The sequence below is a fragment of the Apium graveolens genome, chromosome 8 (assembly GCF_009905375.1).
Source record: "Apium graveolens cultivar Ventura chromosome 8, ASM990537v1, whole genome shotgun sequence".
Classification (NCBI taxonomy): Eukaryota; Viridiplantae; Streptophyta; class Magnoliopsida; order Apiales; family Apiaceae; genus Apium; species Apium graveolens.
The window spans coordinates 53614787-53634133 of NC_133654.1; the positions used below are offsets into that span (position 1 = coordinate 53614787).

The following is a 19347-nucleotide window of genomic DNA, read 5'->3' on the forward strand; positions in this document are numbered from 1 at the left end:
TCATAGATGTGAACATAATCATCTTTAGAAATGGGTGGCTTAGGGTTAGGTTTATGTTTTTGAGTGAATTTCTTAGAGTTTAGGGGAGGTGTAGATTTGGATTTTCTTTTCTGTTTCTTTGGTAGTGGAAGAGTGGTTAAAAAGGTAGGCAAATTGATGGTGTCCCAATCAATAGGTTCCTCTTTTGGGATGATTGGTTCACCATGGATGTTTATAGTGGGATCAGCAACAAAGGGTTCAGGTATGGAAGGTAGAGATTTAGTTTCTTCAGTGTTGCCTTCACTCCTTCTATGTGCCTTGGCCTTTCTTCTGTTTCCCTTCTGCCATTCCTCTTTTTCCTCCATACTTTCACCAAATATACTCCCAAAAACCTCATCTAAGTTTGCAATCTTGTCTTCACCCCTGACTTCAATTCCTTTCTCATTTTCAACTAGACTTGACTTTAGCTTTTGTTCAAGCTTTGCTTGTGCTCTTTTGTCAGCCTTGAGTTTTTCAGCTTCTTTCTTTAACCTTTTGGTTTCTTCCCTCTTGGCTATTAAGAATTTGGGATGTCCTTGCATCACACATATGCTCTTTCCCTCTCTAAAGATAATAGCCATGTTTCTCCTTACTGCCTCATCCATGGTCTCCTTGTGTTTTATGATGCTAGCACCCAAAACTTTGTCTTCATCAGGCTTTGGAAGAGGAAAGTCCACTTCTTCCATTTGAGCAAAGTCTAGAGGGTTCTTTGTGGAGTCCTTGCTGGATCTAGTGTTGGGCTTGAGAACCATAGGTTTTAGATTCTTGAAAGAAGTCTTTCCAACCTTATTTCTCCTTTCTGGCTTGTGCTCCATATTGATTGGTTCAACCTTTGTGCCATGTTTCACAGATATTGATTTATCTTGTGTAGAGCCAAACAACTGTTGCATCCTTTCATCAATTCTCCTCCTTTGCTCTTTCACTTGAATTTCAGCTGCTGCTAGCTGGATTAAATCAATTCCATCAGGCTTTCCTTTGATTTGAATGATTGGAGAAGTAGTGATGGCAGGAACTAGCACTTTAGATATTTGGATTTTTGTAGATGGCTCTCCTTCCCCTTCCCTTTTACTCTCCCCCTTTTTGTTATCATCAAGGAGAGGGGTCAAGCCCTATGCTTTTGCCAGCTGCATAAGTAGATTTGTTTGAGATTGTTGGTTGTGAAGAATGGTGGCCACAGAATCTTCAATAACTTGAACTCTGTCTTCCAATTTGGCCAGCCTCTTTTCAGTATGTGATTCCTTTTTCAATCTCAACAAAATGTCCTGCATTGTACCATAGGGCATGACTGAATCCAATTTTTCAGAATTGTAGGATTTCAAGTCAGCAATATCCTTTCTGAGTTCATCCACACTCAGATTCTGTCTTACTTGCTGCAACTTCATGAGATGCAGTGAGTCCAAGTGAGCTGTAAGGATAGCCTTTGTACCAGCATGAGAAGTTTTCTGAATGGCCTGTTTGATAGTACTGATTTGTTTGACTAAGGAGACATTGAATTGCCCTGTTGTAGACTCCTTTGTGAAGGCCCATTCAGGTAGATTTGGAATAGAACTAGGGCCTTCATCGCCCCCTAAGTTCATGCTTCCATCAGAAGAAACAAAGTCATCATCATCAGAATTTACTCCAAATTCTTCCAATGACTCACCAGCTGTTGAAGGCATCTTGTTAATAGCAGCTTTATCCCTTTGAAGAGATGCTGTTGTATGTACTAGATGTAGTGTATTTTCTGCCTCCACATTGCCCTGTGCAGCCAATAATTGATAGGCTGAAACAGGATGAGTAAAAGTGTCAGCATCCAAGGAAATGTTATCAATTACAGCTTTGTAATGTTGCTGAAATTGTCTTTCCTTTTCAGCATCATTCACAATCATTGACTCACTAGCAATGGCTGGATCCATCCTTATATCTGCTGTACCTGCCTTTCTCTCATTTTCTCTATGTTCTTGCATCAGGGGCTCCCCCTGGCTCACACAACTCACTCCCTCACCTTCACCTACTAAGGTGGTACTCCTCTCACTTACTTTTGCCATGCTGGAAGAAATAGCATGCATATTTGAGCTCTCAATCTCTCCTTTTACCTGGGAGCAACCCAGCCTCTCACTCAAATTGTCACTCCCTTCCCTCAGTCCTAGAAGTGATTGTACAGTAATCAAGTCTTCTACACTTGGAATTGTTTCAGTTGTGTGTGTAGAGACTATCAACGGATGCAGAATAGCCGTTGAAGGTGAAACTGATGGTATCAACGGATAACTGCTGTTAAGCTTATCCGTTGAAGAACAACCACTTGTCAACGGATGAGTGATATCCGTTGAAGAAGGAAAAGAAGTTGAAATTGAAAGTGATATAACTGTTGAATCTGTGTAGATTGATATGAGTTTTGGTGACACAGATCCTTCAATTACATCTGAAAGAATTTGCGGGTGATCCAACAAATCATCTAAAAGATGATGATCACCTGTATTTGAGTGGGGCTTCTCCCTGAGTTGTAAAGAGGGAGAATCAGGAATTGATGGGAATAACATATCCACATCTAGAGATGGTGAAGAAGTGTGTGGTGATTGATATGTGTTAATTGTGAGAGAATGGGGCTGTGACTCCACATTTGTTGGAGCCACATCAAACTGAGTTTGAGAAGGCATAAATACAGATGGATGTATCTGTGCAGTGTGTGCACCCTGTGTAGAAGATTGGGTTATGGCTCTCTTTCTTCTAATAAAGGCTTTTGTTGGTGAGTGTTTGGCTTTATTGTCCCTCCCTCGTTTGTTCTGTGTTCCTGGTTGGGAACTATTTTCAATAGTTACATCGTTTTGGGAGGATGCAGCTAGGGATATGCTAGTAACCCTTTCAACCACCACAGCTTTTTGAGAAACTGTGGCTTGGCTAGCTTGGGAAGCACTTATCTCTCCTTCCTTATCCTGGGGGTTTCTTTGATGTTCACCCCTCCCCTCACCACTCACACCCTGTTCACTCCCCTCAGGGTTAATGGTAGATGTTACAACTGTTGTCTTTTGAGAAACAACAGAGGTAGTTTTCTTTGTCTTTGATTTTGAAAGTTTAGTTTTGGTGACCTTGGTAGAAATCTGTTGGGGCATTGTCACAGATTCCATGGCCACACTAAAAGATAAAGAAATAGAGGGGTTGGAAGAAGTAGGAGTTGTAGAAGTAATTACCTCACTTACCTGTGGTGCATTCATGATTGGTAAATATACCAATGGCACACTGCTGTTGAGATCCATTCTCAATAAATCTGCAAGAACTCTTTTCTCTTGTGCCCAGCACTTGAGTTTATTATTTTCATTTGTTATGACCAAACCTTCAGCAACATGGTTAGCCAATAACATAAAGAATCTAGCATAATAGATGTTATTAGATCTATTAGCTTTGTTACCTAATCTAGTACCCAATTCTAGCATAACATAGTTGCTAAAATTAAAATACCTATCAGAAACAAGCATATAGAGCATATTAACAAGAGATGAAGTTATGGCATCAAAATTGCTAATTTTCCCAGAGAAAACCTTGATAAAGGCATCCCCAAGAAAACTCCATTCTTTCCTAAGGCCTTTTCTTTTAATACTCCCTAAACTAGCAGAGTTAAGAGAATAACCTATGGAATCTAACATGCTGGATACATCATTATCAGTGTGTGGTGTCATGGCATTGTTCTCAGGTAATTTAAAACATGCTAGTAAATCATCACAGTTAACACAGTGATTTTTACCTTTGAGAGTGAAGGAGATAGTCATATCTATTGAGTTGAACTCAGCAGTTGTCCAAATCTCCTCAACTACTTCACAGTAAATCGTTGGGGCTTCCAGCATTGCATAGCTAAGTTTACAGTTTTTGATGAAGTCCATCATTTTGTGATAATCGGAATGGGCTTCATTCTTTTCTACCAAAGCTATGAAATTGTTCTTCTCATAGATGAATCCGGATTGAGACATAATCTTTACTACTGGTGCCATTGTTGTGAGTAGAATTTGCAGAGAATAACTTGAAGGTTTTGCAGAGAGAAAATGGTAAAAGCTTTGAAATTTCAAGAAAGCGTAAAGTAAAAATGAAAAATCAGAAGGGCTTATATACTTTCTCAATTTAAAAAGCATAAATAAGAGATTAAACAATAAATATATGTAAGTGAATTTCAGCCGTTTAAGAATAAACTGTAAGTATTCTAAAAACTACCTTTAAAACAAATACATACAGCTGTATGTATGAGTATCAACGGTTAAGACAATAGAATCAACGACTGTGAAACACCTGAATCGACTGATGTGATATTTCAACGGATAAAGTAAACTGTCATCCGTTGAAGAGCACTTCAGTTTTATCCGTTGACGGATAAAAATTCCAGAAATGTATATGTCTTTCAACGGATAATGAACATCCGTTGACAGAACAATTTTGACTTTCAACGGATAGGGAATATCCGTTGATGGAATAATCTGTGTTAAAAAATCAAATTTGTTCTAGCAGCTAATACATTTCAGGCTTCAAATCAAATTGCAATAAGGACATGAATTTTAAGAGTAATTAAGCATACCTAGCTCACTTACCAATCTTGTGAATGTTGATTCATCAAGTGGCTTGGTAAATATGTCTGCAATTTGTTGTTCACTTGGAACAAAATGAAGTTCCACTGTACCTTTCATCACATGTTCCCTAATGAAGTGGTACTTGATATCAATGTGCTTGGTTCTTGAGTGCTGCACTGGATTTTCAGTAATGGCAATGGCACTTGTGTTGTCACAAAATATTGGAATTTTGTCAACAGTCATACCATAGTCAAATAACCGGTTCCTCTGTTATTCCTAATGACCTAACAATGAGATTTACAGAAGGGGGGTTGAATGTAAATCTCAAAACTTTTTCAAGTTTTGAGCAGTTTCAAAGGCTATGTGTTTAAGATAAACAAGTGTATGAATTGCTTTAAGCTAATACAGACATATATATATTCAAACACTAATGTAAAGAACACAACAGACCTTAAAAACTTTTCTGGTGGATTGTTGTTCCACCAGAGATGGTATTTCAGAAAATCTGTGATTCAAGAAGTTGATCACAGCTGCGTCCTAGTACAAACTAGATAATTTTTCTCTCAAGATTTTTCTAAACAGCTCTGGAAAAATTCATGTCTAATTACTAGCTGCTACTTGGTTTATATATCACCAAGTTTACAAGTGAAGACAAAGATAAAAAGTACAATAATAAAATAAGTTCTCCACTTGTTTCTACTCCATTTTACTCCAGTGTATTGTTGACTATTGCCTCTTTATGCTAGAGTAGAACAGCTGCTTTTTCTGATGTTCCTGAATTAGGCTACCACATCTCAGTTGTCTCTGTCAACCCATGTGCCTCTGTTTGTAGGTACAACTACCACTTGTCAACTGCTATTTAACAGAACATCCGTTGAAGCCTTCATCCGTTGATGGCTTTATCCATTGATGTGTTAGCAGTTAAAGCTCTATCCGTTGATGCACTCATCCGTTGAAGGATGTTATCCGTTGAAGCTTTAGAGACATCCATTGAAGCTTTGTTTCTCATCCGTTGAAGGTCTTTAAGTTATCTGTTGACACCATTTCATTTATACAAAATTACAAGGCATGAAATATTTACAATTGGCCTTCCTATCTGCATATCCTCTAGTAGTCAACATGACTTATAATTTCCCTCAACATTGCATTGATTCTATTCTCTACCTCATTCTACGTGTCGTATATGTAGAGCTGGTAAAATTTGGGTGAAGATCCATCTAGCAGTACTAAACTCTCAACTAAATGATAGTTTTGACCTTGTAAGCGAAAACAATATGGAGAGTTACCTCTGTTTATTGAGTTATCAATCTTACCACCGGGGGAAGTGAATTGGAACATGCAATTGTACACTCTTATGTACTGTTTAAAATGCCTCGATTTCTCTCCTCCAAGTAACAAAGAAGCTAGTGGTTCTGGTGGCGGCCTTTCTTTTGGCAAATGTATCTGACCATTCCGACAACACATAGAATATATGGGCTCTTTACGCGGACATGATTTATTATTACGCTCTTCGTTCCATATAGTAGCACCACATTTATTGCACAACTTTGACGGAGGATCAAGATCCATATATAGACGCCACAAATTCTGATTTAATATCACATCATCAAGGTCATCATGGTACATGTCATCAATTCCAACATCTGAATCACTAGACTCTGAATTGTCAGTTTCAACCATATTTTCAAAATCTGAAATCAAATTCCTCTTCTCAGGAGATACTTGACATTTATTCTTTCCTTTACTGTTTCTTAACTTTGTTTCATGGGGATTATGACAACTTCTACGTAAATGAGACGTCCCAGATTGGCTCATTCGCCCATGTTCGAAGATGGGATTAGAGTTTGAAGATGCGTCATCGTTATTCACAGAGGACATACCAAGTCCTTTACGTTTCACAGCTGCATAATAAACAAATAAGTGAGTATACATCTCCTTTGTTGACGAAAGTAGGATTAATAAATTACATTCTATAAAGTTTAAAAAAAATCCTAAATCAACATATTCTCAAAAAAACATACGCATGGCATTTCTATACATCTTCTCAATATTAGGACCACGTACTCTACATTTCTTATCTGCAACAAAATACAACACTCCAAATTAATTGTTTTCCCATTAAAACAGGCATAAAATCTTATAATTTGGAGAATTTAGTTAATAGGTAACGCACACATGGTACTGTTCATATCTGAAGGCGTGGAAGATGGTTTTGTGTTCTTCGCCGCTACACTGTTATTTTCTACACCCGTAATTCCCAAAAAAGAAGATTGTTGAACAAAAATAAAAGAAAATATAGAGTTTTTAATATACATTGTTAGTAATGGAATAAACTAATTAGGGGCAATAATGATATAGGAAATCATAACAACTTATTCACAAAAGAATTTTAAAAGACAACATACGCATGGGGCTTGGAAAAATCTTCTCAATATTGCGACCACGTATTCTACGTTTCACGGCTGCAACCAATAACACAATGTAAAGTTAAACATATATCAAAGGTAACAGAACATATAAAATTCTAACTTTCACTATCAAGTTCTAATATAACGTACCCGACACATTGGTAATATCTGACAATGCAGCAGCTCCTTTCATGTTCTTGGCAGTTGAAGTGTTATTTTCTTCAAGTGTAATACCTGAAATAGGTGAAATTGATACACTGCAAGGAGTGTTGTTTGATCCACCAACAGGTCTCAATCCCACACATCTGCTTATACGTTTCAAATCTCGTAATCAATAAATATCATAGATAATAAAATTATACAATACATCATACATCTGCAAGGAACATTGGTACAAAGACTGAACATCAGCATGAAACATTTGTAGACAAACTACTTATACTCGTGAAGGAAGATCTACTGCTTCTATTAGACGAAACATCAACAACAAAGTTAGAAGGTTTCTGGGGGGGAATCACGCAAAACATTTGTCTTATTTGATAATGGCTGTAAAGGAGACCTATTTACCACTATAAAATGCGTATGTTACACATGAGTTTTAGAATTTATTAATGTAACAAATAAGATATGTATGATATGAAAAACTTACCAGACGATACTACAGAACCTGGTGTTTGTTGATTTGAAACTGTAACACCGGGACTAAGATTTTCTTGGCCAACACAAATATTTCTACGCTTCATAACTAAGTTCATGAAACGAATATAAAGACATGATTTAGATTCAAAACTACATACGACCATAAAGACAAAGAAAGATATATATACCCATTGAGTCAGGAACATTTAAACTTGGGATAGGCTGCAACACAGAAGATTGATTTGCGTCCTCGTTTGATGAATCTCGGCTACGAATCAAACGTTTCAAACCTGTGGATAAAGACACAAACCAAACAAATCAGATAACAGTTAACGTGCATAATGATTAACATGACTTCATAATGAAAACAAAGCTATAAGTGAAGTCCTTGCAGAGGTTGAATGAGAGCGTGAATCCATGATTAACAGCAAATCACCGGAGCATGGAACAAATGAGAATATTAGAGAGCAAATCACCAAAGCATGGAACAAATGAGAAGATTAGAGGAGGCTGAAGTTATGCAGTGGAGAGAAACAAATTCAAAAAAATTCAAACGTACCATTCAGTTGCTACAATCAGGGAGTGGGTTAAGTGTATTTAGGTTAGTTTCTAAAATGGGTTATAATGAATTAAAATGTGAAAGATCCATAGATATGTGTATAATATAAAGTTTTATGTGTAAAAAAATAAAATGGGTCATGGGTCATGGGTAAACTTTATGGGTAAATCTTATATGGGTAGTAATAGCCTTTAAGATTATATAGATTTTACATAATAAAAGAGACGCACGCCACATTTGTAAATTATTCTGCCATCATCTATAACACTCCACGTCATATTCTGCCTAAAATATTCTAGCATAAACCCTAATCTAACTTAGATCTTATTCTAAATTTTATTTTTTATATTTTTTATAACGTGCTTAAAGTTTAAATATAATATTATAATATAAAAATGATGTATATATCTTCATAATTATTATATGTATAGATGTACTGCTTTTATTTTTATTTATAAAATAATAATGTTATGTAATATGAAGTGTAATAAATTTTTATTGGTAACTAAATTTATACAAATTCTAATATAATAAGTTATGTTTTAGTATATATTTTATTTTATATCTAAGTAATGTTCATAATAATTACTCATTTTTATTTTATAATTTTTACTTTAAAATATTGATATAAATATATAAATATTATAATTAAATTTCTTTTTATTAAATATATTTTTTATTTCCACTAATGTAGAATATAATTAATTAAACTCTCTTTCAAAAAAGATTATCTAAACTAATTTTAATTTTATATTTAACATAAATAAAAATATTAATATTATATATATAGCTAATGAATATAATTAATGCTACTGTAGAAAAAATGTACGTGCTCAATAAAATTTTAATTAGTCATATTTTAACTAACAATTAATTCTTAACAATTAATTCTTGGACATGCTCTTAGGTCCCGTTTGATATTGTTGTTGCGTACAGCTACAACATGATTTTGTTGAAAAGTTGTAAGAAAGGTGTTTGATAAATTTTAAAAGCCGCTATCTGGAATAGCAAAAGTATTGCCCCATGCTTTTAATAAAAGCATCAAACCTTTTTAAAAATATTATTTTTATATATTAAATCTCAAAATATGCATGAATTAAATAAAATTATCAAACAGTTATCTAATTTTCCTAACAACACTTTTTTCATTGACACTTTTTCTCAACATTAGTTTTAGATGTTAACCGGATACCATTATTAGCGCACACCTTAGCGTAATTATTTAGTTACCATTATTAGCATTTCGGACCAAGAAACATTTGATTTATACTGTGTCCCACAATATTTTCGAGCTAAAAAGAACAGGGATCCCATGTCCGAGCCTACTAGAATCTAGCACCAATGAAAAACAACAGTTACTAAAACCACAATATTCTGGTAAGAGAGAAGATAGAAAACAACAAACAGCACCCTTTCTTTCTCTCTCTCTCTCCATACAAATCATCTCTCTTTATATCTCTCCTCTCCCCCCCCCTCTTTCCCCTTTCATCTCTTCTTTTACTTTCTCTCTCACACACAATCCCGTGTATTCATCTCCTCCTCCTATTCTTAATCCTTCATATTTTCACAATCCATTTCTTACCCAGATCCCCAATTTCACAGATCTACAAAACCCAGATCTCAAATTTTTCAATCATGTCAAGATCAGATCTCGCTCACAAAATCTTTCCAGACCCTTGTTATATGATAAGTGATGATATTGACCATTTTGATTCTTTGCCTGACTCTATTTTGCTCCTGATTTTCAATCAGATCGCTGATGTTAAAGCTCTGGGTAGGTGTTGTCTTGTTTCGAAAAGGTTTCATTGTCTTGTTCCTCAAGTTGATAATATTCTTGTTCGTGTTGATTGTGTGATTTCTGATGATGATTCGTCTGGGGGTTCAGGGGGTTCGAGTTCTGTTTCGAAGTCTCACGCACCCTTTTCGTCTTTGTTTCGATTTGTGTTTGGTGGAATTGTTAAGCCTTTGCAATCGCTTTCACAGTTTTTGCAGTTTAAGAGGTCGGTTAATGGGTCTGGATTTGCTGCTTCTTCGTCATCGTTGTCGGTTAATGGGGAAGATTACGATGAATTGGATCAAGGGGGTGTTACTCATCATTCACCTACTCAGGTTTTGAAGAATTTTAATGAAATTAAGAATTTAAAGATTGAGCTTCCGAGCGGTGAGCTTGGAGTTGATGATGGGGTTTTGTTGAAATGGAGGGCTGATTTCGGATCAACTCTTGATAATTGTGTGATTCTTGGCGCGTCTTCGGTTATGCCTAATAAGGGTTTGGATGGAAATGGTGTTAATTTAAGTAATGATGATGATAATGGTAGTATACCCGAATCGTTTTACACGAATGGTGGGTTGAAATTGAGGGTTGTTTGGACAATTAGTTCGTTGATTGCTGCTTCTGCTAGGCATTATTTGCTTCAACCGATTATATCAGAGCATAAGACATTGGATAGTTTGGTGTTGACGGATGGGGATGAACAAGGAGTGTTGTGTATGAATAGGGAGCAGTTGGAGGAGTTGAGGGTGAAGCCTTTATCGGCTTCTAGTGCTTCTAAGAGGACACTTGTTCCGGCTTTGAATATGAGGTTGTGGTATGCACCACATTTGGAGTTGCCGGATGGGACTGTGTTGAAAGGGGCGACGTTGGTTGCAATTAGACCGAGTGAGCAATCAGTGGTGAAAAAAGAGGTGGCGGATGGGTCGTGGGTGTCTTCTGCGTTTGAGGAGCCTTATGGAACAGCTGCAGAGATGTTGATTAAAAGGAGGACTTATTGCCTTGAGATGAATTCTTTTTGAGAGTACTGTGATGTTTAAATGAGGTATATCTTTTCTCTGTAGTAAAACATTTTTCGTAAACTAATGTATGAACTTTGTACTAATGTATGAACTTTGTAAGCTGAATATGTCTATTTTGATATACATTATTGCTCCGTTTGGTCAACTCTTTATTCAATTTGGCTTGGTAGATATTTGCGGCTGCGAAGCAGTGGCATAGGAAAAGATATTGATTAGTATTTCAGTATATAGTTAACTATTTAAACTACACATTGATATACTGATTACTGAGGATCTTAAATCATTAATACTCTTTATATTTAGGTCTGCCCTGTTTTATCTGATGATACGTTTATGCTTTGTACTTCTCTGTAAAAACTTACTACTTCTGTGGTCTCCAGTAATTTGTAATTTGATTAAATTTGCCTTGTAAATTTACTTAATGTTGACGTTGCTCGATTACTATATAATACACATATTCCTTGTCTATAAAGAGCTCTTAGATTGTTTCACTGTATAAACTGCATTATGTGTGCTCTGGTGGACTTGTAATGTGTGATCAACAAATACTGGAAATCAATATAGTATGTCTTGTAAATAAATACTAGTCTCACAAGGAACCTGTAAGATTTTAATCCTACAAATCTTCTAGATTAACATTAGATAATTGTTGCTTAAAGCTAAAGATTGAGCATATAAGTCTGTTTTTGACATGTTTGAGATTGATGAGTATGATGATTGATACTTAATATTGCAAAGGTTCTAACGTTAAATTCTGTTTTCTGTCCGGTGAATGCAGACTGATTTTTTTTATTATTAAATATTCTATTATTTTAATGCTCTTATGTTGTAATGCATAATGCAGGGAAAGTATATTCTTGAGATGATAGGACGCAATATGTATTTATGAGAAGGCATGTACAATGCACAATTTTGTTCTCTATCTTGCTTTATTTGAGGGATGTGAAGAATGCAATGAATGCAGCCAAATCATATCTTCCTTCTCTTATCTACATGAAGCCAAATCATATGTTCCTTCTCTTATCTAAATGCCAGTTCTCAGCCTTGACATCTGCCTCTTACCGGCGAAGGATATGCATCTGCTTCAGTTTTTATTTCAGGCATGTGCAATGCTCCAAATGCATCTAGATTGACATTGTACCAGCTTTTCTTACTTTATATTTGTAGTCAGTTGTCTACATTTTAGTATCTGTGTATATAAGTAGTTATTAATGTCTGTTTCGTTGATGTACCAATAAGTTTCATTTACCCATATACTTCACACTAGACGATTTCCTTTTTAGGGCTAATTTACTGATTTCTGCTATGTTACTTTTGGAACTTGAAGGTGTCACATATTCAGTCTCTGCTATATAGATCTTTTACTTCTTTTTGAGTGGTTCGTTTTCACTTCCGTTTCTTTTTGAGTGGTTCGTTCACTTTCTTTACTGAGATTCGTTTTATCATCAGTTCAATTGTAGCTGCAAGTTGACAAAGTCGTTTCATGATCAGCTCTAGCTGCAAGTTCGCAAGGACGGTAACTGATATTTAGGAGATATTAGTGCAGGACATGGTAATGATACAGGGCCTCGGCCTCTTACCTGATGATTATGTTAAACCAGTATGTAAACAAACTTGAGTGGAGCATTAAGTTAACTTTATTTCTGTGTTGTTAACTTCTATTTCTGCTGTCTCCTTTCATACATGATATCTATATCGTTAATAGTGAAAAGTTGCCCAACCTTTATTTCAGGAATTCTTTCTAGTATCTTCCCAATCTCGCTGTGGTTGTCAACTCTTATGTGGCAGGATAATCTATTGAATATCTATGATTGTCTCTTGAATATATCTATGATTCCCAAGAGATTACATATCAGGTTGTCAAAATTTGACAACTTTACCGTACATTTACAATTGTAAAAAGTGGATATTAATAAAATTTATTTTACCTGATGTATTATTTACAATACAATTTTTAGAATTTGCTCACTATTGAAGGAAAATGTTATCAAGTTATATAAAATTTAAGTGAAAATAAAATATTAATATTTGTGATAGTTTGGCAAGGTTGATAAATATTTTGACAATCTTATTAGAGATGATCTTGGTGTTAAAAGTTTGTAAGTGATCTTTTATTATTAGAGATGATCTTGGTGTTAAAAGTTTGTAAGTGATCTTTTATTACTCCCTCTAGTACTATTTCTATGTAACAAACTTTTTAATTGGCAAAGCTATCTTTACTTGCTCCCTCTGATCCTATACAACAAACTATATTTTTAAGAAATTTTTAGTAAAACAATCTCCAATGGTTACTCTATTCCCCATTTTAAGTTATATTTTGACAAAACTAACACAAAAATCAATTACTACAGCACACTCTCCAAGTCCCTCTCTTTAAATTTAAGAGCTTTAAAACATTACTCTTCATTGAGAGACATATAATGCCTCTAAAATAAATTCTATACTACGAATAAATTAGTTCCCCCAAAGAGCAATTTCAAATGTTCCTCTAATTATTTCTCCAAATCATTTTTTGACAAAATAGCACTAAAATCAACTCCAATACACTCCTAATCACTCCCTATATATTTAGGGTCTTCAAAACTTTCCTCATTATTGAAAAGTATCTAATGTTTGTTAAACTAATTTTATATTAGTATTATCATTTTTCTCCAAAACTGATTTTTGTTGTACCTGTTTATTTTAACGATTACATCGTAGGATTGTTTTTGTACTTGTTAATAGTAAATAAAAAATCTGCAATTATGCAACTACAAATGGTGGGTATACGGTCGGTATGGCACGAATGTTTGAATTTCAGGGTGGGAGACTTGAATTAGAAATTAATGTAGAAAGAACATGTATTTGAATTTCTGTATATACGGGCACCATAATATCCGATAGGAGAGGAAAAATTATAATTAGAAATTAATAAAAAAGCAAGGATTTGAGTTCGTAGGTTTTTTGGCTAGACCAATTACAATACCCCCGAGTTGATTAAAAATAGGTAATATAACTAATAGCTAATTAGTTTTTTTTTTCCGACAAGAATGGCTCACTAGTTTACATTTTTTTGGTCTAAATTTTACCTGCATTTTCATTTAATTTGTCATTTCATAGAACTTCATTAAATGAGTTGTAACATTTCACCCATAATGTTTGTCAGTCCAGGGAAAACTAAACCGACCATAAAGTAGCTGGTAATAAGTAGATTGCAGAGAATTGGAATACCGGTTCTACCAGAAACGTCCAACTACTCCTAAACAGTGTTATAGAAATCGCTAAGCGTGCCGGAGCGTTGAGGGTACCTTCGAGAGATTAATCGGCAAGTCGAAGATTAATCGGATTGATTAATCGGAATATTAATTGGAAGAATATAAATATTATTTTTAATTTTTATAATTATATAATGATCAATATGTCAAATATTTGTTTAAATTAGAATGATATTAAACAATATCAACACATTTGATATGCGTTATGTACTAATTATTGAGTTTACAATATTAACTATATTTTAATTCAATTGATTATAATATGTTAATTTTATATTTTAAGTGAGAAAGTAAATATATTTGATTACTTGTTACTTCTTACCAATACTTTATATTAGAAATTGACATGATATTGTGTGAAATTATGAAATTAATGAATTAAATTATAAAAAGGTAAAAAAAATAATTTTTTAAAATTATTTTCTGCTTAGACCGCCTAGGACCGATTTTTGACCGCCTAGCTCGCCTAATCCCGATTTTGACCCGATTTTTTGAAAAAACGCCTAAATCACCGTCTAGATCCGAGTCGAGGCGTTTTATCACCGTCTGGCGCCTAGGCGATCGCCTAGACCGATTTTTAGAACACTACTCCTCATTTTATTCTTGAATAGAGTAGTTCGTTTGGTATAACAAGTTATAACGAATAGTTAGGTGTGTATAAACGGTTTTTGTTTTTAATTTGTGTTACAGTTACATGCATTGTGCATTTTCCTACTTCGTTTTTAAAATAAATTTATGCGGTAATTTTGAAAAACTCCGTTTGCACCCCTATATTTCAACTTGAGCATTCATTATGCAACCGCTTTCAGAATTTTATTGAATTGGGCAGAGTCAAAATCAGAATTTTAGCAAAATATTAAATCAAAATAAATTTCATACTTTTCATTTTTTCTAAAATTAAAATTTTCATTAGGTCAATCATAAAATAATAAAATTTTGATTTTTCAAATAATACTATTAATTTCAGTTTCAGTTTTCATTTTTATAGTATTAATTATAAATTTATAATTATTAAAATTAAAGTAGAGTATATTTCTCCATAAAAAAAGGTATTTTATATTCAAAAATTATTCTTAAAGAATATTTTAAATCAATATATTTAAAGGAGGAGACGGGGTCGTTTAGGTGGCACCTCTCAAATCATTTAATTTAATTTTTCTAATTTTCTTAATTTTTTGAATTTATAAATATCACAAAATAAAATTACCTTATTTTCTCCAAAATATATTATCATTATTCGTAATATTCTCCTAAAGTTTCCACAACATCTTACACTAATTTTTTTGAAATCAACTTACCATCATAATAATATCCTAAAACATCTACTTTCTTTTTAAATAAACTTACCATCTTGAATTTCTTTTTTAATACCAGTTTTTCTCTTTCTCCTAAAATCAACTTATTATATTATATTTTTCTAAAAAATTTCTTTTACATTTTAGTCTATGAAATATTACAAGTATTTATAAATATTTATCATCATTCGTAATATTCATAAGGTTTCTACAACATCTTCCATTAATATTTTTGAAATTAACTTACCAACACAATATTCTCCTAAAACTTCTCATTTCTCTTTAAATCAACTTATAATCTTGATATTCTCCTAAAATTCTTTTTTAACATCATTTCTCCTCTTTCTCCTAAAATCAACTTACTATATTATATTTTTCTGAAATATTTCTTTAAATTTTTAGCCAATGAAATGTTAGAAAGACAAGTATCTATAAATATATTTTCTCAATATTTTAAAATTAATGTAACGTTATATTATTAAATTAAACTTATGTAAAGGAGAAAACGAGGGCGGTAAGGTGACGCCTCTCATGTCGTTTCAATCTATTTATGTAATTTTCTCAAAATTTTATTTTATTAAATAAAAAAATATTAAATTTATTATCGACTAATAAATAATATAATTTTATGATATCAGATTTGTGAATAATGAGAGACCAACTCATTTAACTAAACATGTTTAACGAAAGAGCGACCTTTTATTTATTAATCATAATTTCAGATTTATCAAGATTTAACTAAACAAAATATTATTTTAGAAGGCCGCTATAACACCCCCTTCATGTAATAGAAGAAGATATTCCTTAGAATCCATAAAAGAGCACTAAATTCTACAAATAATAAATAAACAAATATTATAATCTTCAAAACAATTTAATTATAAAGTATGGTAAACTAAAATCTCTAAATACTTACTGATGTGTAAATAATGCTAAAACTTCATAAAACCTAATCAACAGAAATCAAGGGTCACTCTCCATCACACATTCTCGGTCCCACTAAATACCCGCCAGAAGAAGAAGATGGCATGAGCCAAATACCCATTATGGATTGGAATACAATTTATAAAACATAAAAATGAATATATATATATTGAAAGTCATAATAATACAGTAATTTAAAGATAAGCAAGGTTAAAACAACAAGAGTTAAGATATTTCATACTGAGATCAGAACACATACAAATACACATATCATAGGGTACCTAATGTGTGCAACAGAACGGATAATGTGTACGGTATATACAACGTCACCGTAAATCAGATCAAATCAAATTTTGGGTGCACCCACATATCCTGAACAAATATTAAATGGCCAAAAGCTCCTCTCAAGAGCTAACAGAAGGATATGCCGTGACCAATCACACCATCACGATAGTGTCGCGTCACTGGTGCCGCAATGACACGGCTGTAGTACCCCTACATCTGGTTAACTCGGTATACCCTAAATCACACTAAGGGTTCAAAATTAATAATATTCTAGCAAAATTTAAAATCACCTGAGACAAACAATTCAGATTTTCAAAACAGATGGTATCATAAAATAATTTTTGAAAACCGCATAACAGATATTTAAAATTTTGCAATTCTATTTTAAAATAATTTTCGGAAGTGAAGAAAATCAAAAAAAATTTTAACGGAACAAAAAAAAAGTAGAACGGAAGAAATTAAAAATATTTAATATCTAAGAGGAGTATCACAGAATAAAAAGGGGATATAATCCGTACCTTATATATCGCAGCTAACATACTAAGAAAATATCCTCCAAATTCTCGGGTCCGATCTAAATAGAAAAATATAATTTATTATTAAAATAAATTCCTTTTATATTATTCAAATTATTCAATCACACATTTATTAGCATACCTAAAACACTAACACTCAAAACAAGGAATGCTCCTAACTCTTGCTACATGCAAACACTCAAAATAAAGGAATGCTCCTAACTCTTGCTACATGCGGCCACCTATAATATTAGAATACTAATATAGATAATTATGCATCAGACCTCCTAATATATCTTATTAAATCTTGTATAACAAAATTAGTAGTTCATGCACAAAACGTTTTTTGTCACTCCTGCAAAACTAAGAAAGAAATTTTATCACTCCTGCAAAACTAAGAAATTTCTAAGCATTTTAGTTCATAAATAAGACCCCAAAAAAATTAAAATTATACATTATAATACTTGTTGAGTGGCATTTATAACACTTTATTACGCTCCGTAAAGCTATGAATTGGTGTAAATGTACTCAAGTTGTTGGTGTTTTAATGTGTTTTCTAGTGTTTTTACATTTCAAGCATTATTCTAAGAATCAGGTGAATTGGCATTGTTTTGATGCTAATATGGTATTAGGATGATGTCCAAAGAATAAAGCTCCGGAAGCCAACTCGATTGCAGCAGGAATTAAAGAAATTCAGAAGTTTTTCCAGAAGCACGGCGCGCCCATGTTGGTCTAGCGCGCAGCCGCGCCCATTTCTCAGAAAGCCAGCATGCCCGCGCTGATAAGCGCGCGGCCGCGCCAGGCCGGGATCCCATAATCCTGATTCTAGTTGATTTACAATTGGAGGACTTCTATCTTGCATGGGTTGCTATATATACTTATATAAAAGACGTTTTCTAGGGAGACGGATAAATCAGAGCACAAGGAGAGCCGTAAGAAGACCGTGTTAGCACGATTCAACAAAGACGAAGAAGATCTTGTTTTTACTTGTGAATCTTTGTTTTAAGTTTTAACTTGGATGCTAGTTTTCTTATTCGTGAACCTTACTCTTGTTTCGTACTTGGTTTTATTATTTATTCAGTATAAAGACTACGTTTATTATACCATGCTTTCATCGGAACCCACGTTGATGATGAGTCCGATTATGGGCTAATCGTTATCGTGGGGTTCTAGCAGCTGTTTGGAGTGCAAGAGGAAGAACCGTGGTTTGCAGATATTATGAACTACCTTGTGAGTAACATCATGCCTCTTGACTTATCATACGCTCAAAGGAAGAAGTTTCTGCATGAAGTGAAGTGGTATATGTGGGATGAGCCATTTCTTTTTTATCAAGGAGCTGACCAAATCATCAGGAGATGTATTCCTTACAGCGAAATGAGGGGGGGATCTTGCGAGATTGCCACTGAACGGCTTATGGAGGACATTATGGTGGAGAAAAGACAACAGTTCGTATTCTTCAAGCAGGTTTCTTTTGGCCAACCTTGTTTAAAGATGCTCATCAGTTCATTTTGAAATGTGATCGATGTCAATGTGTGGGTAATATGTCTAAGAGGGATGAGATGCCTCTTAATGTGCTTCTTGAGGTTGAAGTCTTCGATATTTGGGGAATTGACTTCATGGGGCCATTTATCGCATCTTGTAACAATCAGTATATCTTGTTGGTGGTTGATTATGTGTCGAAATGGGTTGAAGGTAAGGCATTTCCAACGAATGTTACAAAGGTGGTACTTAATTTTCTTCACAAGCAGATATTCACAAGGTTTGGAACTCTAAGAGTCATAATCAGTGATGAGGGGTCGCATTTTTGCAACCTCAAGTTCACCGCTATGATGCAAAGGTATAATATGAATCATCGCATGGCTACGGCTTATCATCCTCAGATGAATGGTCAAGCTGAGGTAACAAATGAGAGATTAAGCACATCTTAGAGAAATTTGTGTGACCATCGAGGAAATATTGGTCTTTGAAGCTTGATAAAGCTGTTTGGGCTTATAGAACAACATATAAGACTCCATTGGGAATGTCGCCATTTCAGTTGGTTTATGGTAAGGGGTGTGAGGGTGGTGAGCCAAGGGGAGCCCTTGATGCAAGAATATAGAGAAATTGAGAGAAAACATGTACAAGATAT

At 34.0% G+C, this 19347-nt stretch overlaps 1 protein-coding gene across 3 annotated transcripts; it reads left to right on the forward strand.

Moving 5' to 3' along the window:
- Positions 1 to 9499: 9499 nt before the first annotated feature.
- On the forward strand, positions 9500 to 12878 carry LOC141677386 (F-box protein At4g18380-like). 3 transcript variants are annotated; one of them, XR_012557413.1, is made up of 4 exons: positions 9500 to 10969; positions 11791 to 12046; positions 12396 to 12546; positions 12679 to 12878. XR_012557413.1 is itself a non-coding variant. In XM_074483291.1 (2 exons), exon 1 carries the CDS (start codon positions 9789 to 9791, stop codon positions 10944 to 10946), a length of 1158 nt encoding a protein of 385 aa, XP_074339392.1. In that variant the 5' UTR covers positions 9500 to 9788; the 3' UTR covers positions 10947 to 10969; positions 11791 to 12321. The 3 variants fall into 3 exon arrangements, 1 of the variants encoding a protein (XP_074339392.1); XR_012557412.1 differs by having other exon boundaries at positions 12396 to 12878; XM_074483291.1 differs by lacking the exons at positions 12396 to 12546; positions 12679 to 12878 and having other exon boundaries at positions 11791 to 12321.
- The last annotated feature ends 6469 nt before the right edge of the window (positions 12879 to 19347 follow it).